We start from the raw sequence: 27244 nt of genomic DNA on the forward strand, positions 1-27244 counted from the left end.
ACATAATTTGTTTCCTCTGACATTCCCTTTTATCTCTCTTTTCTCCTCCAAAGCTCTTCTTTACCATCCTCATCCCCTCCAAAGAAAGAGCCCCCATGTTTACCTCTTTACCATTTGTTCTAGTTTTCCTAACTTTATATCCTTCTTTGGTATTTATGATCAAGTCACCCTGGCAATTTCTACCTTGGTTGGTAATCCTCTTAAATTGGTACACCTTTTTGTAATCTGTGGTGGCCTGCTGTTTCTCATGTTGCAGTCTTGTTAGATGGGTCACAAATCACCATGGGCCTTTTGCACCCATACCTTAAACAAGGTCCTCTACCAGTTAGGTGGTAAACTCAACCATAGGACCAGTTATTTGTTTTCTCTCACCCAACATCTATCTTGTAACTTCTAAAATCTTTACAACAGACGATCTCCTGAGGGAGACACCCTCAAACCAGACAGGACTCCTGCAGTGAGTGCACTCACCAGGGASTTCACAACCCAGCATCATACCTCTGCTGTGCCAAAAGGAAACGAAACATTTAATCTGTGTCTTTTACATCCCAAGTAAAGGCCACGTCATGAGGCCAGTGGTCATTCTGAAGGCTGATATGTTATTTTTTGAAAAAAAAAATCAACCAAGCAAATAAGAAACTTCTCGAATGAGTTTTATCAAAACTTACCTCTTCCCATGAAAAGTTCAATGAAGTGGAATTTTCCAGTGGAAAAAACCATGTATCAAAAATAGCAATAAAAAAATTGAACTTTAAAATGCAGATTTACACATTTAAACAAAAGGATCCCAATTTCCAAAGCTCTTTAATACCTACTTCATTGCCTCTTTTGCTGGCTTTTCTTTTAAAAGATGTTCTCTTCTTCCGCCGGGTTGAAGTCTTTAATGAGTTCTACAGCAAAAGGAAAAAGAATACATGAAAAGCAAAACAAAATTTAAAAGACAGGCCCAGACAGTGCATCGTTATGAAGCTCTACCATGCACGTCCACTTGGAGGATGATAAGAGTATCTGGCACATGCTTGAAATTTAAATCACATGCGCTGCATGCTTTACACTTCCACACCACCGTTTATGGAGAAAGCCACACACGGAGACCAGACTGGTGCTTTGGAACTGGAAACTTTCCCACGCTGTGAGGGGGGAAAAAATTCAGATGCTCCCATAGACTCACATGACACCACATGTTGTACCTGCCAACCCTCCCAATAGGGGTAGGAGACGCCCATTTCCCCTTCGGGGCTCCAGTCTCCTGCCCAATCAGGCTCGTCTCCTGGTATGGAGACCCCCTGCATAAAGATGTAATAAAAAACATGATAAATGAGATATTTTTCATGTTTTTTTTTTTTTTTAAGGAAAGAAAACAACAAGTTTTAGCTCTGGCAACCATTATGACTCAACATAACGTAGGCCACCATGGTGTATGACGTTGGCACTGCAAAGTCACTTCCAGCCTACCAAGAAGCTAGCGTAATCATCTGATAAGAAACTCATTGAATTGTTAATATTTAAGGATTCTGGGTTTTTTTTTGTTTTCTTTTTAACATCACTCATCTACAGAAAAAAATGTAACACTACTTGTATTTTTTCAGCATCTAGAAAGTCATAAATTTATCAAGGCTATTCTGCAGACTAGTGATAGCTGCTTAGTGATACTGAACCACAGTGTTCTGATATGATAAGAACAAACCAAAGGGAGGTTTTTTTATGACTGCTGTTACTGAATTAAAATATTTACAGGAAACCCTTTCCCGACGATTGAAATTTTTTAATATAGGAAACACTGTAAATATTTTCTCAATATTTCAACTCTTAGTCTAGCCACCACCAGGAAATTCAGTAAGACAGCAAATTAGAGGAAAGTTTATAGAACTTTTCAGGCTTCAAGAAGGAAGCAAGATCCACTCATATCATCCAATGACCAGAGCTCAGCAAGTATAWAAGTGGAAGTATTAATCAGTGGCAACTGTTCTTATTTAATCCAGCTCATTAAACAGCACCAAAACCACATTAACAAGAACATGTACTAAATTCTCTACTTAATCCATAACAATCATTTCCAGAATTTCAGAAAATCAGTATGACACACCAGATWCAGAATTTATTATTTTCCCTAACTTCTTAGAAATGTAAAAAGCTTACAGCCTGGCAGGCATCTAACTGAAATGCCTAAAAACATTGTCCTCTTTTTTTGCCCCAACCAAGAAAAGCCTGTTGTAGAGCAGTTTGCCAGTCTTTTTGTCACCTCTCAGCTTTGCTTGTGGACCATGACATATTCATACCTTAATGCTTACTAAAAATACTGAAGACAATGACTCTTACTCTCCCCTATTTTGATACATAAAAGAGTAATCTTGAAAGCATGGTTAACGACAAGGACTCCACTGTTCCTGAAGTGGAACGAAGTCCCTTCTTATTAAGGAAAGAGCAAAGGTAGTTCAGTAAAATCCTAAATTAAAAAATAGTTTTGAATCTAAATTAAAAAATAGTTTTAAATTATTTAAATGTAGTTGTCTTTAAAAATCAATTACAACTTAGCTCCTTCCTTGCCTATGGGTGGATATGGGAGGAGGCATACAACTATATTAGAGAAACAGTTCTAGTCTAGGCCTCCTTCATGATTATAACTTTTTTTTTCCATTTTCACACTCAAAAAGGCAATAAAATATGCTACATTTCTGTTAAAATTATGCTATCTCATGGTTTTTAGCATGCCTACATCTATAGTGTTAAGAGAACCTAAAGYTTTGCTGCAGTAATTGCAACTGCACGCCTACAGCAAATGAAAGGCAAAAAAAAAGCCGATTAGGCATATGCAGGTTTTCCTTGCAAACATGCAGAATAACAGCCAAGAGTAATCATCAGTCTTCACATGGTAAAYGGAAGAAATGGAGGTGTTCTACCTTGTCCACGTAACAAGACGAATATTTTACAAACACACGATGTTATTCAGCAAAATACTTGATAGCAAAGCATACCTTTAAGMGTGTACCATATGTAAATCCTAACTTGCCTCTAGAAAGAAACCTCTCCTTTGTGGATGTCAYTTTGGTCATCTTCAAAGAGAGATTTTTGGTATTATGGCATGGTGACTACAGTTCTAAGCAAGCTTAGCTAGATGAAGAAAAGAGTTTGTATGATGTTGTGCAGTGTGAGGGCCACGGACTACCTGTTGCGTGCAGATCCAGTGGATCCCTTCCACCATTTTCCTTTACATTTCTGCCTTCTTTTTCAAAAGCATTTAGAATGCTGGACTCCATATGATGAAAATAACAAATAGCCTATAGGAAGGTCAATCTTGACCATCTTCTGTCTGTTTACAAACCACAGTCAGACAAGCTAGCTGCCATCAGCAATCAAGTAYGGAAAGAAAGATGCCTAGGAGTGCACTCGCTAGCACTTTTTGAAGTTCTTCAARGAGGGATAAGTAGAAAACACCGTATATGCTCACTTTGAACAGAAACTTGGAATATTTACAGTTACTACCTTTGCTTTCTCAAACAACAGAAGACAGGATGAATCACTAAGTATATCAGCCAGACTCTCTCTGCTATCTACTTTTCTCCTACAACACAAGCATAGTAAATTCATTGCTTGTGGTAGCAACACGCAGGCTACCATGCCTCACATGTAACATATAACCACTAGTCAACATGAGGAACCTGCTTTTATAGCCTGGGACAGGGAATTGACTTGAACCCCAGYATCAAAGCATTGCTAATACCATACAGAAATACTGGAAATCAGTAAAGAAATTACAGAAGTGGCTTATGGTCTGAAAAACATGAAATAGGTACTGGGAATTTTCCATTTGTGTAAATGTATCATTATATACAGGGCTACCACCTATYCCAAAGCAATTTGAACCATTCTGAATGTTCTTCGTCTTGTAATGAGTTGCTTGCAAGAAACAAAAGCTCCCCATTTAGAATGTGGGTTGTCAGCACAGATTTGTCCTTAAGAAATTATAGCATAATGTTTCCCTACCACAATGTTGCTGGTAATCGGAAGGGAAGCTTGCTCTTTATTCAAATCCAACAATTGAAAGGTGGTGACCCGCACTGTACATAATAAGCATGGAAAAACATTTTTGTTTTTCCAAAAAGGAGAGAAATAAAATTAAAAAAAGAGAAAAACTAAAAATCACAGCAAGATCTTGCTAAAAAAGTCATCTTATTCACTTAAAAGAAACAATGAACAAACAGGATGAAGGCATCACTAAAATCAATTTCATATGAACAGGGGATTCAATTCAAGAGTTGCCTATGACCAATGCGAGTAATTAATTAGAGCTGAGGAAATAATTTATAACAAAAAGGCTTCTAGACAAATTTATTTTTATCKTGAAACATACAAAAAGATTGTTGTTTACATATATTTATTTGCTATATGAATTTGCAATTTTTTTTTAATTCTGTCAATTGAATGCAGTAAATATTTGATAGTGTTCATCTAACATGCATATTGGGYGAAGAGGGTTGCAATACACAGAAGYAGAGCCGGTCAGAAACAGCAAGAGGGGAGATGAATTTCTTTAAAACAAAAAGAAATGTAGTCTTTTGCCAAAAATCTGAAAACTGCAAGATGTTTCAGTATTTCCCACAGTAAAAAAGATGTATTCCCCAGAACTAACATTACATTGGCTGCTACTGAAAAGTTTCAAGGAAACAAGCTCATTCTCCGTGCTAAATATCATTCTGATTTATCTAAAGCTTCAGTTACTCTAGAGAAGGTTGCTGCAAGCTGCTGACCAAAAATTTCAAGGACTTGACACATGACTGAAGGGAGTGGGGGGAAAATCAGGTTGAAGTACATCCTCTCCACTCATGACTCTCAAAGCTAACAGATATGTAAGCATAACATTAACCCTTTATTTGAGAGCAATTTATTTTCATGAACTAYGGGTAACTAAAACAGGGGGGCTTTTAAATTAAAATTATTTGAAAAAACAATGGATATGAACGAAAGTTCTCTAAAAATACTATTAGGAGAGCACCCTGTTTTGGCCAACTACCAAATCAACAGAAAATTAGAAGTGTAAATCTTTTTTCTTAAAAATAAATGTATCAAAAAGACTTACTTTGTTTTAACCAGTTCAGACATGAATACTGTTATTTTTTTTCTTGTTATTAAAAACAATATTTTGTATTTTTAATATTCTTTTCCTGATTTTCATTAAAAGAGCAGTGACCGCAACGTATTGCTGAGTCTCAAAGAGGGTTTTTGGTAAGCCAGAAATGATATACCAAATTCAAAATTTTTAAGAAAATATGCTTACAAAGCATATGAAAGGCTTTTAAAAAATGGTGACTTAAAGCAAGTTGAAAAATAAATAAATTGGAAACATGCCGGGGGAAAATAAAATTTAGTTTTCTCATCACATCTAGGAAGAGGGTACAACCTCTGGCCATRGGAAGGTGGTTCTCAGATCAGTTTTCTCCCTTCTCCAGTGCATCTGAGGTCAAATAAAATGGTTAGGTTTCAGTCAGTAAAAAYCATATATCTGGCCTTTGCATCACAGGCCATGGTTTATTTTTCCTTAGAACAGAGCGCTTTAGATAAAGTATATGATGCATATCCCATCTAAAGCTCCAAGATGTCCATCATCTTTGCACGCACAAGCTAGTTGAAAGTGTCTTATAGAAAAAAAGGACACTCAACCCCACACTTCAAAGTGGTTTGAATTTCCTGTGATTCGTTACACATGTGTAATATATTACACACACATATATATGTTACACATATGTTTTGTTTGTCCAAAACACCTTCAATCCAAAGATATTTGGTCACCTCTGAAGCATGGGTCTCAGCCTGCTGGGAGTCAGGGACTCAGTGCTTTCAGTCTCCTTGTCTCCTTCATGTCAATGTTGCAGGCAGGAAGCCCAAGGACCCTAGGGGTACCCAATTTCCAGGGTTGGACTGCAACAGTTAGTGAGTCTGCTCCAATGTGCTCTAATTCTGCTCTAATTCTACCTCATGGATCCACCTCCAGATCACGGACCCTTGAAAKCACAATTTCTGTGGCTAATGGCCAAAGCAGAGCTTCCAGGCACACTGCCACGGAGCCTGGTGCCTGAAAGACCCAAAAGAGTAACAGGCCATATGGTCTCTTTAAGGACACARGCAAAGAATAAGCCTCGTTTTTGTGGCAAATAGGTGCTCAAAATTAGCTAAGGAGAGTAAGTCCCTCTGATGACCCTTCAGATTCTTAAATGAAAGAAGAAAAAGATTCCTCTGCAGGACACTGCAGTGTAACAAACAGAAGAGGAGGAGTGTGGAAAAATATACAAAAGCTACAGAGATAACTTATCAGAGATTCTTGATTTAAAGAAGAAATAACAGTCTCTTTGGCTGATTTTTACACTATACTTTTTTTCTCCACTATACTTTGTTTTTTCCTCTTTTTGCTTTTCCTTAATGCTAAGCTTGTCAGAAATACTGTCTGCGCAAAAATCTGTAAAAATCTGACAGTTAAAACCCCAGATTGGTACTAAAGAATGACCAGCATCCTAACTTGGATATTTTTCCAGTTTCATGGAGGACGTCTCTGTGTCTCTTAGTGCTTTGTCTGCAACCTGAGTTTCTCAGCTTCTTGCTGCCAGCCATCACACATAGCCAGAAAGCCTGGGTCATTTCCCAGGGACTGAAGCGCTAACATAACAACTGCACATCACTGCTTGATAGAACTAGAATTTCTGTCAATGGCAGRAAATGACAAGAATATGTGAGTGGGAAGTTTCAATGCCCAAGACAATTTGTTTCAGAAAAAACATTGTTTCAGTGCTTCTGAAATACAGCTTTTACCAGCATTTCTGGTTTTCTGGTATGTTCAATGTATGCTTGGCTGTCTGTTTCAGTTCAGCCTGGAGTGAAAACTGCCTTTTAAAGAATGATGAGAATCCCCTTGTGTATTTTGGCCAGCTCTCTTCTGGATACCTTCTCTCCCTATTGCATTGATCAGTGTGTTATCCTCTTAAAAATGCATCACATTCATTATAAAACCTTAGAGTCTAATCCTCATTATCTGCAACTAAATGAGCATGTGAGATTACTGCTGGAATTCAGCAAGCACTGACGTGAATAAAACACGATGTTTAAATGTCCATTGATGACAAATTCAGATGGATGCCAGTCCAGCCACAGCCAATTCTTACTACGATTCAAGTGAATGTATGTGGACAGTTTTTCCCTGTATTTGCTCAGCTCTATTTAATGAAACATGCTTGACTGCCTACAACACAGGATTTCTTGCAGTATGCTATAGCTGAAATCACAGTAAGAGGAACAAACCTGACCTGGACTGCTCAGAACAAAAATCTTATTTGTTGTTAATTGTCCCAAACAGGGAAACGAAGGAAACCTACTCAAGGCTGGATGGAAGGGCAGGAAGATACAGGTTCATAGTCACCATGAATGTATGCTGTGTTTCAGGGATATAGACAGGGTTGAACAAGCATGCCTTGGTGGAGGAGTACTGAGAGCCGAAGCCAGGCTGGCCCTGCRCAGCCATACAGCTTCAGAAACAGACATCAGCATGCAGTTACCTGAGGTTTCTTCACCTTAATGATCCAGGTGGGAGGCACAATGACAGCAGCGTGAGCCCCCAGGGAACATGGCTCCTCAATCTGATGTAGCATGAAACAGGTGACTTTGTTATGAAACTGGAAGAGAAGAGTAGAGCCAATAAGGAAGACAAGAAAGATGAAGGGGAAGCATGGAGAGGTAGGARGAAAATGAAAAGTGCAAAAAATGAAGCGATGTTCCAAACTTCACCATCTTTCCAAGTCCTCCAGACCATGGGAGTTTTTAGTTTTCCTAGCCATGTTTTCTACCAAAAAAACCCTATTCCTAGTTAAACACACATTGAACCACAATCCAGGCCAACATAGCTGTATGTAGTAAGAGCCCATTGACTCCTGCAGCTGACAGCAACAGGACATTAATGGGAGGCAGTTAACAGCAGTATTGTGCAGCAAGACTCTTTTTCCTAGAAAGAGTCATGTGTCAGGCAGGAGAAACTGTAGACTGTCTTTGAATGAAAGGAACAGAAGGGAAAAAAACTGAGGCTGAATCCCTGAGAAGGGGAACCCTGAGAGCCCGGACAAGTGAAATTGCTTGCAGTGGGGCCACTCAAAGAAGCTGCCACTGCTCTCCCTGAGTATGGTYTACTTACCGCCTGCTTGCACCAGGAACAACTGATGGCCACAATCTCTTTACTATGGAAGGAAAATTTCTGCTGAAAGCCCTGGAATAAGCAAGAGAAAAAGGATTAAGTTCCTCCTGAATACAGAAACTTGGCACCTGTAACACTTGCTAAGTCAYTATGCTAGGCTAAACCAATTCAAGGTGGTCACACACATTGCTTCAGTCTCAAAGTTCTTAGACACCAAGCCTGAATAAAATATTGACAGGACTCATAGTGAAGACTCTTCAATTGGGACATCTTCACACACACATTTTAAATATAATTCCAAAATTGTTTCTGTTTTTTCTTTATTTTTGTAGCTAAGAAGGAAATAGAAGAAAAAACAGAGAGGGAATGACTGTTTTAATGGATTTCTACCTATMTGACTAAGATGCAGATTTTCTACTGAACAAAGTGTTTTCTTATTGCCATCTTTTTCCCTAAATACAAACAAGAATTTGATTTTTTTTTTAATACAACAGAGTGCAATCAACTACAATTACATGTGGAAATGTTCCAGTAGGGAAATTAAGTTTAGTGTTTTATTGAGCTGACTCAGATCAAAATCTTTTTAGTCAGTTCCAAAAACAAGATGCCATGATTCAAACCAACAGGAATGAAATAAAATATTTTTTATAGTTTTAAAGGAAAAAAAAATACCACTATGAGCAAGTATGAGATTTTATTCTCTCACAGAGGAGTTTCACCTTGTATAAAGTAATTTCAGCAGACATATCACTTGGCTTTAAGTCATAAGGCTAGAAAAGATCATTGGTTCACATATAATTTTCTTGCACATAGCACAGGTARCAAATGGCAACTGGAGTTATAATCTAAAAGTTTGTGTTCAGTTAAAGCTTATTTTATCCAGAAAAGGAATGATCTGGATTGATAGCTGCAGAGATAGAAAGTCCAGTACCCCACTGGACAGCCTGTTTTAGTCACCTTCACTGCTAAGATTTGATTTATTTCAAACTTGTAGTTATCTGGATCCTTTAATTATAGGCTTTTATCAAGCCTCTCTCTACTACATTAAGGAGCCCTTACAGCACAAAAGTTTTCTTCCTAACTGGAAGGCTCTCTACCAGGTCATGAAGTTGCAAGTCCGTTTTCTTTTTGACATGCTGAGTTTTACTTAAATCTCCTACCTGTTGTTCAATGCCCAAGATCCAGTGTGAAGGGTTATGATAATCTGATTTAGTAACAGCTATGGGAACACTGCCTTGCTGCTTCCATAATCAAGGTCCCTCTTATCCTAGCTGCTGTGGAAAAGACAGGAAATGGGCAGACAGACGAGTCCATTGGTGCTCAATGCAATGAGAATGTCAAGAGCACCAAGAAGAAAGAGAACTAAACTAACAACTAAAAATCCATCCAGAGATAGACTGGTCTTGTCAAGTGGGGAACTGAACTGTTCATAAGCAGTGGCAGAGAGCAGCCCTGTCAAGGCACTGAAGAGAAGAAGTCTCTCCCTGTCTGCCCACCATGCAGAAGTACATGTAGCTATTTGTTCAGTAACAGGCTTTYCCAGTTCATGTTTGAACTAGCCTGTCAGATACATCATACCACACCACCAGTTTAGGACTAGTCTATACAATTTTAGCTTGTGCTACCTTGATTTGTTAATTTGCCCCATAATCTCTCAAATTTTGCATTCAGATAAACTCCAAGGGTACATTTTTCACAATGATAGTGACTTGGCTTATTGAGATTCAGTAATGAAGCATAGCTAAATGGCTTCACGAAGACAATCTGGCCAGCTGCTTCTGACTGGGCTGATCTAGTGTGCCATCCAGCACTGGCACAAGAACAAAAAGCATGACAGCAGGTATGATACAAGTGTTGGAACAGAGGTYTTATGTGGGACAGATCTCTTTATTCTCATTCATTTAGATTAGCAYTTCTTAATGTTTCTCATAAATCATAGAACCATAGAATGGTAACGTTGGAAGGGACCTCTGGAGATCATCTAGTCCAACCCTCAGCGCAGCCCATACAGGGATTGAACCTGCAATCTTGGCATTAGCAGCACTATGCTCTAACCACCTGAGCTAAACCCCTCTTGTCCCAAAATTTTAAAAAGAAAATTATTTCACTCCCTCATGAACACCTCATGAATTTTTTTTGTTCAGGTTTAACAAGCAGGGGAGAAATCCCTCTCCCAGAACTTCAGCTAATAAAACCTAGAATCCAGTACATTAATTCCATGGCCTGCCAGTTGTGTATTTTAAGCATATGGACTGAGCAGCTTGTCTGGTTCTGGATGGACCGTTTTTCATTTATTCAGTAAGTCATTTGGCTTTTAGGGAGTCATTAKAGAAAATGAAACAGCAATAAAGATATATTAATGATAAGTAGCAATAAAACATCACTTTTCTTCCTCAAATTGCTTTGCAAATGTGAGCTAATTCCTCCTAAGGATATGTGTTTGAGATAAATTAGTAATTATTTGCAACCTGGCTTTATTAATAAAGGAACTGATGAAATAAAATGACAACCATGAGGTTGTGAGCCACCCACATTCCAATAGAAAGCATCTCTTCAATCTGAGGTCTTCCCTCAGTGAGAAAGAAAACAAAAATGCAGCTTTCTTATCTTGTTCCTATGTCATGCCTTATGCACAAATTCAGAAATTTGGGGATGGAAAGTTCATTCCACCTTTGTGAGAATATCAGCCAAACAGTATCTGATTAGCCCTGATGCACTGGAACCTGATTCCTGTGCAATACATGAAATTTCATGCTGTGAGCTGCTCCTGTGAAAGCAAACTGTTGKGCATACTAGAGGAAATATATTTGGAGGAAAAGAGAACCTGAATCTCCAGGCTGCATTGGAGATTAGAATCAAAGTTCCCATCAATATAGGCACACATGCACACAAACACAGCACATACAGATATCTAGCTCCAGTGAGTCTTGCTTACTTCCCCAGACCTATTTATCATTAAGAACACTTTCAGATCAGCGTTAGGGGGAGTAACGATTTATTATTGCACATTTTTTCCTAAGATACTTATCTCATTTCTATGGCTCTCAGAGGTCTTCATCATTACTGTATGAGAGCTAGGTTTTTACAACTCTAGTACTGACAGCAACAGAAACACTTGGATGGTGATCTCTGCTAAAATATCTGAGAAAGGGAATTGCCTTTCTACTAGAAATTTGAATTTATCACTATATGCAGAGAAAACATACAGCCCTACATCAATCCACAGGCCTTTAAAAGCAGCAATTATGAAAAGAGATTTATACTGTGGCTGCACACTATAGCTATGGTGGATACACTGCTTTGGACACTATAAAAAGTGAAAAGAAACAAAATGACTGTTTAGCATGATGGTCCAGATGCAGCCTCTATCTCAGAAAATCCCCAAACCACTGCTAGCTGGTAACTGGAATTATCAGAAGAAAGGACCATTCCATATTCATCCTGAGGCTTCCATTATTGCATGCCATCCACCCAGTGGACTGGGTACTGGACCACATGGACTTCGAGACCGACCCTATCTGAACATTCTTATCGTGTATAATTCAGAGAATAAAACCTCCTGATTTCTCCAATGATCCAAGTAAAGAACAGCTAATAACAGCTAACAGCTACCAAAMGGGGTTTCTTCAGTCTGCAAGAGAAACAAATGAGAGAAGATACAAGGGAGGTCTTAAAATATCATGAATATTGTAAAGAATGTGACTTGAGAGCAATTATTCACAATCTTTTCCAACACAAGAGCTGTGGAGCACAAAACAAAACCAGTAAGTGGCATTTTTGAAACAAAGAAAGTGTGGTTCTTAACACTACATGCAGTTAAGCCCAGAAATTCCTTGCTACAGGATGTCATGGATGCTTCAAGTTTACAGTAACTCAAGGAGGAACTAGATAATATCATAGGAGATAAAGTTATCAGGGGCTGAAATACAGAGGTATCATTCCTGGAAATTCATGAGCTGCAGATTGTTAGAGGCAAGAAAATATTCTGGGGATGCATTGCTAAACACCTGCCCCATCTTACGCTTTTTCCATAATTATCTGTTGCAAGCCCTTGTTGAATACTGCGCTTGATGGTACTTTGTAGCCTAAATGAGACTGTATAAGCTAAATCCATACTAGCAAGTAGTGTGGAACAGTATAAACATAGGTCCTATTGATACTGAGGAAACTATACACCAGTATTTTCAGATGATTTCACTCTGGACTAGCTTTGGCCTGGTCCTGTGGACTGAAGGCCTTTAGTGGTTGCAGGGCATTATGAGAGCAATTTTAATTAAGTTTAATCCAAAAGGAATTCAGTTCTTGTGCTCAAAGAAAGCTCCATGTGTAAACCACAGTATGTGGTGATAAGCAGAAAATTCCTTCCAAAATACAATCCTCATCTGAAGTAAAACAATAACATAGATTTAACCTCTCTTCTCTGGCTCCCTCAGAAAGGGTTAACAATACTGCAGAAGGCAGACAACATATAAAACCACAATGCCAAACTAAAGATATTGGGGAGCATTAATTCCTTTCCACAAGYTTATGACTTGAAGTACAAGATGCAAATATCCTTCTCTTCACCTCTGCTTGCTTCACTCAAACTATTATTAATGACCATTAAATATATTTAGCTACCCAGTTCCAGCCATGGGACAGGACTAATAACCTTATAGGACAATGAGGTCTGTAGATTCATTAGGTATTTCACAAATAAAGCTTTCTTTTATTGCTTTAATTTTACTGCCATTCCATTTCAATGGCAGTCYCCTTTTTCTTGCATGATAAAAGAGGTTATGCCTCTGTTCAGTCAGAGGCATARGAAATTTAAGACCAGAGCACAAGAGAGCTTAGTATTTGGCTATAATAAMAGACTTCTTTGCCATTAAAATGTAATGGGATTCTTTTTCTTGTTATCATTTTCCCTAATCCTTTCTGTTTCTTGGCAAAAAGATTCTACTACAATATGTCCATGTTAGTCTTGGCAGAACATTTCTTATCTGAGAGGAAAATTGTGATTCCCCCCGAACTCTCACTAATGTCAGCCTTGATGGAGCTAAGGCTAATATGAATTTTAGGACAGACTGGTCATGTTGGGAACATGAATGTACCAAGCACAGGTACGGATGCAATAGGCACTAAGCAGTACCCTTGCAAAGTGAATTCCTCATACTCTTAGGAGTGATTCAGTTCAAAGGGGCAGAGGAAGGAGGAAATATCACTCTAGTGTCGTATGTTAAGAATACTACATGGTAAGTGCCTCTTTGCATTGTTTGCATGCCATTTGCCGTAAAAGACCGTCACACCTTATTGCATCATGCCTTGCCACAGCTGGTGAGCTGCATCAGTATCCAGAGTCAGATGRATACAAATCCGGTTTCCTGATTCTGACTAAAAGTTCCATGGTATGGAGACAAGACACAGGCTTTGTTACTATGCTGAGAATAAAAACCTTAATCGAAAAGCCAAAGGACGCAACAGCCTTCCTCCTCCTCATTTTCATCAGTCAGTGCAGTGTCTTGTCCCAAGACATATGATGTGCTTATTCCTGCACTGATGCCATGGCCTTTCCTCTTCCCATATGCAAACCAGGGTTGCAGTCCTTCATATATTAGGCTTGTCATTTTCTGCTTAAGAGAGGCCAAGTGTTAGAATGGAATAATTCAATGGCTGGAAGGAGCTACTAGCTACGCTGTATAAGTGCATAAGTGAAATGTGCCAAGTGTCATGGTTGTGATGTGAAGGAATTCTTTCTTACCTTTCCACACTGCTTACATTTCCCCTCCTGCCTCCGCCTGTGCACCCAGTGATGTCGGACAAAGTTCTACAAAGAAAGGACAAGGACAATGCTATAGAAAGTGACAGCAATATGTACTCAGAGGTACCATCTGTGTGAAATTGGTTTACAGGTGTAGAAGGAAGGGGCGCTTCAATCATGCGTGATTGCCAATGCAATCATTTCTGGAGCAAACTGCAGTAACTGCCCCATGGGAAACCCCAGACCCAATCAAAACTGCAGGAGGAATAAGGGCACACTAATGTTCTTTATCCTTGTCACAACGTGGCCGAACTACTCTTTCAATACCCTTCTACAAAAAGAAGAGAGTAAATTACATCATATAGAGATAACAATCATCTAAAAGACCACAGAATTATCTAAAGGCCACCGCGTTCATCCACAATGTATGGATCAGTTCTACCCTACCTGGGGGTATAGCCTCATAAAGTAAAAACAAACAGGTTATGTGTGCCAGGTTATGCAGGGGAAGGGAAAGAGGGGAGGAAGAAGCATCTTTCTTCTCTCTGCTGGGGCTATTGGACAGCAACAGGAGATGGGAGAAAAGCAGGAGGGTGTGCAAGGACTGCTGCCCCTGCTTCTGTGCAGGCAAGGAGGATAACATGAGTCTCTCCTGCACCCCGCTGTTATTCTAGTCAGCACAGCAGACCCTATGTAGCAGGGACCTAAACTACTTGCTAGCAACAAGCTGTGACCCTGTTGCAGAAATGGCGGGGGGGGGGGAGGACACTCTGTGAATTTCCCTAGTTATTCTTCCCCCTGACCCCCAAAAACAAAAAGGTAAGACAATGGCAGTCACCTGAAAGACTTCTCCCATACCATGCTTACTCTTGTCAAGGGGGTTTCTCAGTCATAGGAGACAGACCCTTCCTTTTTTCTTAATTAAAAACCAACAAAAAACTCTAAATAAGTTTCAACAGTTATATTCTTTGGCTGGGATGCCTTTCTTTGGAGACCTTGACTTTAACTATATATCTGTCTTACTCATGTAAATAAAAAATAAACACCCAGCACAATAAAAGGGGTTGAATTCATATGGTAGCTGGAAGCAAAACAGAAGTTTTTGGAATGTTTTATTTTTGTAGACTATCAGACTAAAGCTGTTTCTAGAAAAACTGAGGCGAGAGGCTAAGAGCAGAGAAAATAAAAAATACTAGTTCAAAGGTCAGGAAAAAAAGAAATAAATTATATTAAAAAAGGGGGGGAAAAGACAGAATGGCTGAATGAATGGAAAAGAGACAGCAGAAAGAAGAAATGATTCCTATTAGTGTAAGTAATACAGTGCTTCAGATAGAATTCATGTTATGTTCATTCYGGAGAGGAGAACATGTCCCACAGGAAGTCAGATCTCTGTCTACAGCTCCTCTGAATCTAAAAGCCCTGTTACAACTCCACACAGGTGAGTCAGCACAAATGTCAAAGGAAAAGCAATTGTCACTTGTGTGTTACTTACTTCTCTTGGAGATCTGGAGCCCCCTTCTCGGAAAGTCGGTTTGCAGCGGAAATTAATCTGTCATTAAAATAAAGTAGTTAAAGTTGAAAACGAGCCAAGAGAAAATTTACTCCAACTACAGGTCTACACTGGACTAAAAATACCTATTCAAACACTGGCTTCAGTAACTAAACAAAGTAACTTACCTGGCTCTCTTCATATGTCATACTACTACTTCTTGCTACATTTTTACATAGCTCTCATCTTCACTAATGCTACGGTTGCCTGCTCAGTTCACCTGCTTAACCTCTTTTTCCCTGGCCTAGCAGCCATACTTTTTTATGGAAAAGGTAATTTGCAACCAAAACAGACTTAAGTGTAAGTCTCAAAAGTCAATGGGAGTTGGAAATCTAACTCCACAAGACMCTTTTGTACATCTTATCTTTAGGGCCTCATATATGAAATCTGTGGAGAAAGCATCTTCACTGACATCAAGAACTGTGCAAGTTACCCTAAGTYTCTACCCTTTGCTTAGACTGTTCTTCTTTTACACACTCCTCACACTCCGTACCATTTGAGCAGCGTAGTACTGTACAGCCTCAGGCAGTGATGGGAGASAGAGAACACTCCCTCAGAGGGGAAAGGAGAGGCAGAAATAGGACAAGAGCTTCCATAAACAGAAAACATCTTTAAGAAACTAAGAAAAAGAAGCACAGAATAAGTAATGAGGGAGTCTGATGAGAAAAGACACAATGGCTTTCAGGGAAAGAAAACACACAAGTGAGAGGAAAGGGAATGAAGAGAGAAGGAAAAAAGAAAAAGAAAAAAAAAGGAAAATGGGAATCCAAGAAAAGAATCAAAGGGAAGTAAAACAAGAATGTAATAAACAAAATGGATTCAAGCTTAAGGGTTTTTTCTTTTGACTAGCCTTCAAAGAATGAAACACTTAGGGATACTGCACAGCCATGCCTTTATTATGAAGGTAGAAAGGTATATGGGAAGGAGATGGGTTAAACATAACTCATCTCCTTCCCATATAAATATAATCTTCCCTCATTCATATGACTTTAGAAATAATAGTGCAAAGGAGAAAAAAAGAAAAAGAAAAAAAAGATGAGTGAAAAATATTTGTTAATTAAAAAGAAGTGAAATCCACAGCACTGTTAGTCTTCCTCCTTTGCTCTTCATCTGGAGTTGCAATTCATTGTTTCACTGCTGAGTCCTGGCAGGTTGAAAAGACCCCCAGCTTTTGGTTATTTTACGTAAAAATTTACCCTTGGGCCGAGGGTCAAGTGGGAGGCCTATGCATCACTTTTAAACTCCATGTGGTTTAAGCCAAATTTAAGAGTCATGCAGACTTTTATAACAGCCTTCTATCAAAAGGTAAATTTTATGCRTAAAGAAGCTCAGAGTAGGTTTTACCTAAGCGTTCATTTGCTGGGGACATCATTGGCTGTTTGGGCAATGGGGATCAGTATCGCTGTTGATGACAAAAGTCATGAAAAAGTCACTGGTAACATTTTGACTTCCYACTCTCCTGAAACATGTGTTCCTGCTAATTTTACTGTTGGTAAAAAGAGCAGGGGGGAGCGGAAATGGTACCTCTCCAACTTGGTATATGACAGTCACTGTGACATTTGCCAACACAAGCCCAAATACTGTGAAAGGGAAAACTCTTTCCAAAGGGTTGCTACTATAAATTTGTCATGTATCAACTTACTACTTTTATGGGAAACAGCATAAACATGCAGGAGTGAATACAAAACTCTTATGAAATCAATGGAGATATTCTCATTCATATTGGTTACACAGATCTCATCAAAAAAATTCTTTTAACATATTACAGATCAAGTGCAATTAGAAGAAATCACTGATGGGAGGACTGAAGTCAATGTCCAATATTCTGTAGGCACTTGGGCATGAGGAGGGATCTGCAAAAGAACTGGGAAACTGGATGGATGCCCACAGAAGCAGCGCAAGAAATAAAAGGCTTATTATTTCCAATTGCAACAATACGAACTTAATTTCYGAGTTTCAGAGGAGGAAACAGTTCAGTCTAGTAAATACAGTGAAAAATGGTCATAGTAGTATCTTATGCTGCATTACTTGTAATACATTTAGCTGTCAYGAGCAGAATTATGTTGTGTTTAATTGTGGTGTTTTATGAGGTCAATTCTGTGCATGACAGGAAACCGCATTTTCTAGCTTCAATCTTTAATCTAGAAGGAGAAGGATATTATTTTTTAATCATTAAAARTGTGAAAGCTGTTGGGGTTTCTTCTGGTTCACAGAATTTGAAAGAAATTTACTTTAAAAATAATACAAATTTTCAAGTCAACKTTTTAGCAAGTATATTGCAAGAACATCCACGAAAAACTAATTTGGCTTATGGTGTTTTGCAGGCTAGGAGCTCAGCGAAGGAATTACATGAGTGTTGCCCAYGTCAGGCTCCAGAAGGTGGCAATGTCTTACCTTCTCTAACTGCTCCATGCACGCATTGTGGACCACAATCTTGCAGGCAGCACATTTCCTCCGCAGAGCTGATTTCTGCAAGAGGAAAGGGAGGCGTGTGTGCATGGARGTGCACTATTCACAGGAGAACAAGAGTTAGCTGTGAAATGGGAGACATTCCTCTGACTGTACAACATATATTAGTCCTTTCCTGAAGCTCACAACTGTTTTAGATATTGAAGGCGTGGAAGGGGGGACGGTTTGAAGTTCTTCAAGTAAAGTAGTGGCGGCTGTGAAAGATAGAGGGACATGGTACTCCAGTTTGTGAACTAGAAGTAAAAGGCACATTTTAGGCAGCAGATAAGGCTGTAAACGTTGCAGATCACTGGGTATTCCTAAAAAGAGCCATCTGACAGGATGATGGGCAGAGCTAGTGAAGAGAGAAGAAAAACCTACATGTAAATCAAAGCCCTGGGACCAGATTTGTGGAAAAAAAAAGTATGTTGCTTTGTGCTCATCACACAGTGTTCAATTTGATGGGCCTGACCACTGCCTGTCAGAAAAAAATTGTGTCATTTAGCGGGGAACAGAAACCTCCCCACCAAACATTGTTAAACACACATGAAATGTTACAGCAGGGACAAAATTCTCAATCTAATTATGCTGGTTAGTTTTATTAATATCTATAGGGCTTTTAAAATGATTTCTATTGACTCCCCTGGGCTGAATCATATCAATGGCAAGAGAATGTATCCAGGAGAGAAAGAACGCATTTATGATTTTTTTTCTTTTTGTTGCATATACTCAATCTAATAAGCCAGATAGAAGTAATATTAATAGAAGTTAAGCTTATAGACCTGAGTTTGAAGGACAGAAAGATTATAAACACACAGTAAGTTGAGATCGATTTGCTTAAGATTTTTATATTCTTTTTATTCAAGTTCATTAAATCTCTAATAATTTTTTTTTAGAACTTTCAATACTATAAATAACACTCAAGAAGAAACAAGGAACACAACTGTGTCTCACATCATACCAAAACTACCACAATTTTATTCTGAATCTCATAATTAATCAAAACAACCCTTATGGGAGGGCAGCAGGGGCTTGAATGCTTCATGTGAAGAATCAGAGTGCTCTAGAATATTTTATGCTCTCAGGCATTTTGTTACTTACTAACTTTCACATATGTTTTTAGTCTCCAGGTTTACCCAGAGAAGCGAGATGACATAAAGCAACCAATCTCTAAGGCAAAAAAGTTCAAAAAGCAAATAAAGGTAAGACCTTACAAACAGTTACTTTTTAAGTATCTAAAATTTTAAGTCATTCTCTTGATTTTTGACTGTTGGTGGCACTGCAAATAGTTTACAACCAGTTATAGGGAGAGACTAGTAAAAATTAAGACTTTGCGTCTTTTCCATCATTTCTAACTTCTTTGCTTTATCATGCGACATCAGCTCCTGTTTCCAAAGAATGAGAATTCACATTCTGTATGGCCTAACATTTTCTACAAAGTCCACRCAATTATTTTTTGCTATTTTTCCATTTAAAATACCTGATCTAAAAACTTTCTACTTGTGAAAGAGCTAAGTCAAAGGAAGAGTAGGATAGGCACAGAAGGATGCAGTGTCTTCAAAAGATTAAAACTGGAAAAGCATGGATCAAGCTAAAGTAACTAAAATTAATATTAACTGGATTTCCAGCTCCGTTTCTAGTTCTTAGCCCCGTACACTGTACCATGTTATACAAACAGATAACGTTTTCTCCCAAAGGCAGCCAATACACTAGTAATTGAAATAGAAAAGACTCTCAGTCAGGTCAAGTAAAGGCCAGATAATGAACTGACAAACCCTAAACTCTGCTACTTCCTACATATGGTTCAACATCTCCAGACCTGCTGGCTAGAAAAGCTTGTCATCATCTAGAGATGTCTTCCAGAATTCCTAAATAAACATTTAAGTCAGTGGGTCTGATTCATCAGCTGTTGCTATCACTGCTTCCAACTTCCATAAAGATACCCTTTAAAATGCTAAGACACATGTTGTCAAATCAAAAACAGCACATAATTAAATTTCCACGCTACTTTCAATAAGGTAAATCATGAAGAAGTTTTTATTCAGTTTGACAGGCAAACTTCTATTAAGAACCTAATAGAAGTTCTTCTATTCTAAGAATCACACGGGATCAGACCAAAGGTCCATGCAGCCAAAGATCCTGTCTCTGGCTTCAGCCAAAAGCCAATGCCTTGGGACCAATATAAGTGCAGTGTAAACACACAGTGATACTTTCCTGGAATATTGCCGCCAAATCAGCAATCTATTACTATCGGGAGCTTGCCTGAACAGTCTTTGTAAACAATAAACATGGATTTCCTAGGCTTGGCTTTCACGTGATAAGAAATCAGATAAGTAATTTGCTCACAAATTTGTAAGATGGATGGATATTAAATTAGAACTAGGAAAGTCATTATTGTTTTGGATCAAAGTACCCCAAAAACTGGGAGGTGTTTGGTTAATCAAAATGCTTTGGTTTGGATCAAATGATTTGAGTGATTTTTAACAAAAGCAAAGAGATGGTATCACAGAGAGGCCCAGGCACTATTTGCAGAGACCATGGAGAAGAAGGGAACCCCTACACACACTTTGCAATTCAAGGGTCAGGATGCTGCCTTGAGCACCGACTCAAAGCTCAGAATTCCCACTCTCCCACCAGCTGTCCTAAATACCAAGGAAAGGGTTTTTTCATCTTTTCTGCTGAGGTAGTTCAAATTAAATACTAGTTAGACAAAGAGAAGTGAAGTAGACTGAAAGTGTAACAGTGACTCCACAGTCAAAGAATAGAGACACATAGGTCCAGGGTTTGAGATCAGACCGGTGGAACTTTTCCATACACATCAGAAACACTTCAACAGGTGAAGGAAAACCTTGAATATCCTATTCACTGCTGGTGAATGTAAACAAGAGTTTAGAAATCACTGCAAGGATTTGAAGTAAATTTGATTAAAATACAATCAGACATCCTACTCTCAGGTACCTCAGCAAGTGATATATGTGCATGTATAAATAGACTAGTTTCTTTCAACATGTCTGAAACACCAYAATATCTAATCTTTTTCCCTTATCATAGTTATCAAACTACTCATTAAATCCATTATCACTGTGTAAATAATCTGGTCATTCAAAATTGTTTGTTTTTTCCCAACGAACAAAGTATTTAACCAGTAGGCCTTTGCCCCTTTTGCATTCCTTCTCTAGGAGCACAGGCATGAACAATACTAGTAAGTAATAAAAAGCTTCTGAGCAATGTCTCTGTCTAAAATTGGGCTCTTTGCCTCAAAAACAAAGAAGGAAATCTTAAAATGTAAGACTCACTGAGAATTTGACTTGACAGCTTTCCTCACCGAGGTAGCAGAGGTCCCCAGAAACATTGGTCTCCAGCCACAAGTGCTCTCCACTCACAGCATTTTCCTGAGAAAAGATGACTGTTAACCTGTTTTGCAAAATCATACAGGTGTGAGTAAAGAATAATTCCCAGAAAGTGTGAGACCTAATTTCAATAGGAAAAAAAAAAARAAAAAAAAAAGGAGAGAAAACATACACACAGTCACACACTATTGAACATTTTTCCACAGCAAAAAACCATCACTGTATTACCCTGACTGACCATTCTGGCCAGACGGAGGATGCTGATGATACAACAAATAACATGTCATAACTCAGAACTGAAGTATTTGACCGAATTGCACAGAAAAACTTTGCCTACCATCTTCCTGCATGATGCCTAGTTTAACTGTGACTTTCAGTTTCATAGGCACAAGATATATACAGAGTTTTAAAGGAATTAAAATCAAGGGAGATGAAACAAAAAATACAACTACTGAACTTTCAATTGTAGAAACTCAAAAGCTCGAAAAGCAAACACCTCCAAACCTTAGGTGGCCAATAGAGACCATACCTTAATTTTATACCTCAAAGAATAATRCATCCAGCTAAGCAATTCTCTCAAAAATCAAGTTAGCATACTGACAGTTAAACATGATTAAGAGGGCAATATCTGATCTTCCTTTGAAGGCCTTCTCATTTGACCAAATCTAGCCCTTCCTTCTTTAAAAGTCTCAGCCTGAGGAAATTTGGTTGCAGAAAGACTAGTTTTCACTATACTATAATGTTGGCTTAACTGAAAAAAAAAAAAAAAAAAAAAAAGTTTACTGTTCACTGTTTAAGCACAGTGAATAAACAGGAATTCTGCTCAGCCAGAATTAGAGCATGATGGAAAAAGCTTTGACAGTCCCTGACATTTGGTTCCCACACTGCAGAAGTCACAAATGATGACGCGTACCAAACAGATGGCGTCCGACAGCAGGATGCTCTGAAATAGCCATTTTGGTCAAAATAATTTATTTAAAATAACATTGACAGTTTCAAAGTGATGAAATAAGAAAGTTACTCTTTTGCTATGTGTATTTCTTAGGTAATGTAGAGATGCAGAACTGATAAAATCCTTTGTCTTCTGGAGTACAAGTGYATTCATAACAGTCAAGAATTGCAAGAGTTTGTAAGTGGTGCCTATCACAAAAAATTCCYTTCAAATAAACCAGGAGGAAAAGACCGACATAGGATTTTCTGGTGAGAAGTCTGCATGTCCACAGGTCTAACGCATCAGAAATTTTCCCATTAAAGTCAGACACGGGATTATCCCTCAACATAATGCACTGGATGACAACAAGGCTTGGATTCCCATGTACTGCTATTGTACTCTGATTAATCTTCGCTTGTTTACATGCTGTCCTGCACCTCCATTTCTTTTCATCCTTTTGTCTGCTTGTCCACTTAAAACATCAAACTCTCTGGGACAGGGGTTTTCCCAAACAGCATGGTTTTACCAGAATACACCATAATTTGAGTGAGGCCTCTCAATGCTATCATTATGCAAAGTAACTTTAAGGACTTGAACACACATCAGTAAACCTTCAAGCTTACTCAGACAGTAAATTCCTTTCCTTTAAGTTTATCCTCAGATTAAAGCAATTTTCTCTGGCAAGAACTATATCAGTTTTTACAGTGCTTCATGGAAGCTCAGTCACATCATGCTACTAAAGTGACTACGCATGTGCGCTGTCTTGTCCAAAATATTAACTTCCCGTCTGGTTTATGAGGAGCCAGGCAAAACAACAGGACCAAAGCAGGAAGACATGAGCTTGCCAAAGAGTGTTTGACCCGAGCTCATTCCTTATTAAAGAAATGATGCAAGGTTGTATTATGACCTACAGCTGAATTTTATAGATTATAAAAGATGCTTAGGAAGGGTCAGTTTGAGAAGCTAAGTAAGAAAGCATACAGTTACTGGGGCATAATTTTTAATCAGGAGTCACAATTCCATTAAAAAGGAAAAAAAAAAAAAAAGAAAAGAAACAAATCACACAGATTAAATATCTTTCCATTCAAACCACTTCCATAGAATTTGCCACCCAGGATTTCTGAAGACAAAGTGGCCTACTTCCATAACCTAATTTAGACTTACTTAGAGCTTGTTCTCAATTATTCTGGACTGGGCCATAAATTCACACATCTTACTTTCTATTACTGTATATATAAAACAAATAAGTAGTCTATATAGATAATCTTTTTAATTTATGGTACGATAGAGCTTAGACAAGACTAGGTAATAAAATATATAATAAAATATATAAAATATATAATAAAAAATCTGATATGGTATCAGTGATACACCTCAGATATTCACTTCCACTGATATAAACAATTTCACAGAAGAGTGTGTGAAAACTCACTATCTCAGTGCCAGCAAACCGACATTTCAAAATCTTTAATCCTGAATCAAAGCAAAAAGCTGAGATTTCAAGAAACAACACCCTTCCCCAAAAAGCTTTGGCAGCCGATTACTTTGTCACAGTAAGATCAAAGGGGGGTATTTGTACTTCATTGTTTTAAYTTTTACAGGGCACTGTCGTTTATATGATGAGACATTCTGTTACAGCTTATAAAAATCAAAATGATATAGTCAAAAGAAAAATGTTTTGACCTTTTCCAAGCACAATTTTTCATTTGTTTCTTAAAAAAAATTTGACAAAAATCAATACATTTATCTAAAGTATTTTAACTTCAGCAAATTAGCATTTCCACTCATAAATTTACAGGTAGTATTCCACAGTGTGCCAGACTGGGGAGCCCCACCTGCCCARATACAGGCTGACAGAGGCCACTAGAACCACCTCTAGGCTGAGTTTAACACAGGACTATAGTGAAGTAAAATCYATATTATCACTTTTGTATTCTGATATGGAGGTATTTTCTCACAAAAGATTCAAGTTCAGCAATATTTTAATAAATAACTTGCCAGTTCCATTTATTTCACACTTGATGTCTTTACGTTGGGTTTAAGAGCAACCAGCTACTAAAGAAGTAGTCCTTCTCTCTTTGTCCTTGACCCCTCAAGTTCAGCCTCATGCTCTTGCCATTTTCCTTGTGCCAAATCTGATAGCTGTGAAGTTGCACATGAATCAATTGAACTGGCAGAAAATACACATCATTTTTCTATTGGATCAGAAAGATGAAATGACTCATCCCACGACCACACAACTGCTGGATCAAGGAGTGGTGGAAGTGGGACTGATGCTTTCAGCAGCCCTTGGAKCTAGACCAGCTTAGCAGATCTGTTAAATCATGCTTTTAAGCTGACGTGCTTTGCTTTAATTTGGGCAGCATGCTAGGTATAAGAGGGATGCTGCCCCCTGTCTTGGATAAAACAAGAATGACTTTGGCCTAATATTTTGCAGTTTAAAAAAAGAGTTGGGAAGTCTGTTCTTCCAAACCCAGCTTTCCAGCCCTTACAAGTGTTTATTCAATACCCTGTGAAATGTAAGAGCCCCTGCTCACTGAAGCGGAGGCAGCTGTGCTTTCCTGGCAGATGCCGCCTGCCTCGCAGGGGGCACAGGAGCTCACTAGGCTCTCTCAGGTGTAGGCCTCCCATTTCATTGTTCCTGATCTGTTACCACTGTAATAGCAAACAAAATTAATTTCAGCATGAAGAATATTCCTTGCATATGAAACAACAAAAACATACGGTCCCCCTGAAGTGAAAGAGAAATGGGAATTCAAGGACTGGGAGTTTGGGAACAATATAATTACATGTGCATGATTATGACTTGCTGTGCACATTTCACCATATTTTTTTTTTCCCTAAGAAGTGCCCCAGCACAGTTAAATGATAGAGCCAGCTTACCATTTTTCTAAAGCCCTCAAGAGTTTCCATACCCCACTATTCTTCAAGCTGCAGTCAGCACGGTTTCAAAGGCAATGCAAATGAACCTGTGTAATTTAATTTGCTATATCAGGCAGCCACAGACATTCAGACAAAGAAATCCCTCAGTTGGCCCAACTTGATAGTTCAAAGGAGCTATAACACCACATGTAGCAGGAGGAAGTGAACTCTCCTCCACTGCTGACACTACTGGAATTTTGCAAAACCARTCTTCAAGAAACATTTAAAAATAAACCATTAAGAAAATTTTCCCTTTGTTAACATCCCAGTCGGATGGATGAATCTTCTTACCAAATCTACCTTGAGATGATAAAGTTATGATTAATATATAATTCATTCCAAATTTAAACATTCTGTAAGCAAAAATGATTAGCTTTTGCCTTTTTCTTTGTGAGCTCACTATCAAGTAGAAATAAGTTTGGTTGGATGTCTTTTCACCATACATCTATCTCATACATTTGGCTTATGTTTCACCCTTAACTCTTAAATTCCAGCATTGCTAATGCTCATGTTGCAAATAACAAYCATATCCCAGATGTTGTTGTTCTGATATGTACTCTCAGTTCTAACTACACCTTAATCCACTTCAGTTTGAGAATACTCTGCATGAATAAGTCACCTTTTTTAATTATCACAAAGGTAATACATGAATACAAAATGATACAAAGCTGAAAACATCAAGGAGATGCACTACTGTATCATTACTTCAAAAAACTTGAAGACTCATAGTGTCCAACTTTCACAACTATTTTCTTTTTCTTTTAACTTTTAGGGYTAGGTTCATCATATTCTCTAGCTACTTTCTGGAATAGCTTGAATCACCTCAAGTGACAAGGTCAGGCTCCTCATCCTGCCTGTCTCGCAAACTGGCCTGCTAGGCATATGCACACACATACAAACAAGCACACACCATCCTTTTCTCCATGCTTTCTCCACATCCCTGCATCAGCTACACATTCCTGTATTTCCTGCTGAGCTTTCGAGATTCTCATCGGCGTCATCTGAAAGATTATCTGTATGCAGAGGCAGAATAACAATGTTTGTCTTCATGTAGTAACATTTAGATCTTGTCAACTGGGATGGTGATTTCCTATGTTGTCAGGAAACTATTATTTTGTATGACAAGAGCTTAACTTCAGCCCCTGTGGCAGCAATGAGGAAAAACATCCATTTTAAATAAGGGTATCTTCTCTAATATCACATTTCTATCACTGCAGCCTCTATCCCTCTGAGAAAGATAAGAGATAGCAACCATTTTGAAATATGAGAGCCCCCTTTTTCTTTGTACATCTCTCTAGAAAGAACGTTATTTCTCAAATCTTGATGAAAAGCAATGCAGGATTACTGATCCTGAACACATTGTTTCAAATATCATCTGTGCACAAAATTTCAGCAATTTTCTTAAAATATGCATGAAGCTTGCACTCACCACTATTTATTTTAAGGGAACTAAAGYGCCCAGTCCCTCTGCACATTTTAAATGGCCGATGAGAAATTCATACTCCAGGCTTCTCCTTCCTCATGTGAGCATTTGATGATGTACATCTCTTTCCAATTGAATACTCAATTCACAATTACAAAACTTAGCCTTACAGAAGCTCTAATGGAAAGGAAATATCCTCAGTGTAAAAATTAGTGTGGCTTAAGAAGTGATGATATGGAAACAAAACCACTCATATGGAAAAGAAATACATTTATCTATCTAGATCAATGAAGGAAATACTACATTATACACAGAGCATACGAATGTAAATATATGTATTAATATGGTTGCTAAATATCTTAAATGTAGTGTATCATTAGGCACCTATGCACATTTACTACCCCTGAAACAACAACATAACTAGTTAATGCCAAAAAGATGCAGAATATAATGCAATAGATTCATAGCAAATTCACATTCATTGATTATACATACATCTCATAGGCCACCTCACCGTTCACTTATCTAACCAATATATACCTCATCAGTTCATCAAAGAGGATATTATGAGAGATATACTGCTCTCTCTTCATCCACCAAGCTACTCAGCTTTCTACAATGAAATATCAGGATTATSAGACATCATTTACCCCTTGTAAATACATTCTGACTACCCCAAAACACATCTTGTCCTTAATATATTTGGAAATG

General features: G+C 38.2%; 1 protein-coding gene across 1 annotated transcript in view; it reads right to left on the reverse strand.

Annotated features, from left to right (window-relative positions):
* Positions 1-27244, reverse strand: part of DGKI (diacylglycerol kinase iota) — a 177371-nt gene that overhangs the window by 106822 nt on the left and 43305 nt on the right. The window contains exons 3-10 of the mRNA XM_085324112.1: positions 21204-21299; positions 17854-17928; positions 15403-15459; positions 13911-13976; positions 8171-8242; positions 7542-7658; positions 1191-1286; positions 816-890 (exon numbers count right to left, since the gene is read on the reverse strand). Of these exons, the coding sequence (XP_085180238.1) occupies positions 816-890; positions 1191-1286; positions 7542-7658; positions 8171-8242; positions 13911-13976; positions 15403-15459; positions 17854-17928; positions 21204-21299 (654 nt within the window). The remainder of the gene's footprint in view (positions 1-815; positions 891-1190; positions 1287-7541; positions 7659-8170; positions 8243-13910; positions 13977-15402; positions 15460-17853; positions 17929-21203; positions 21300-27244) is intronic.

The sequence above is a fragment of the Rhea americana genome, unplaced genomic scaffold, assembly GCF_003343005.1.
Source record: "Rhea americana isolate MKP2758 unplaced genomic scaffold, rheAme1 scaffold_9, whole genome shotgun sequence".
NCBI classification, from domain to species: domain Eukaryota; kingdom Metazoa; phylum Chordata; class Aves; order Rheiformes; family Rheidae; genus Rhea; species Rhea americana.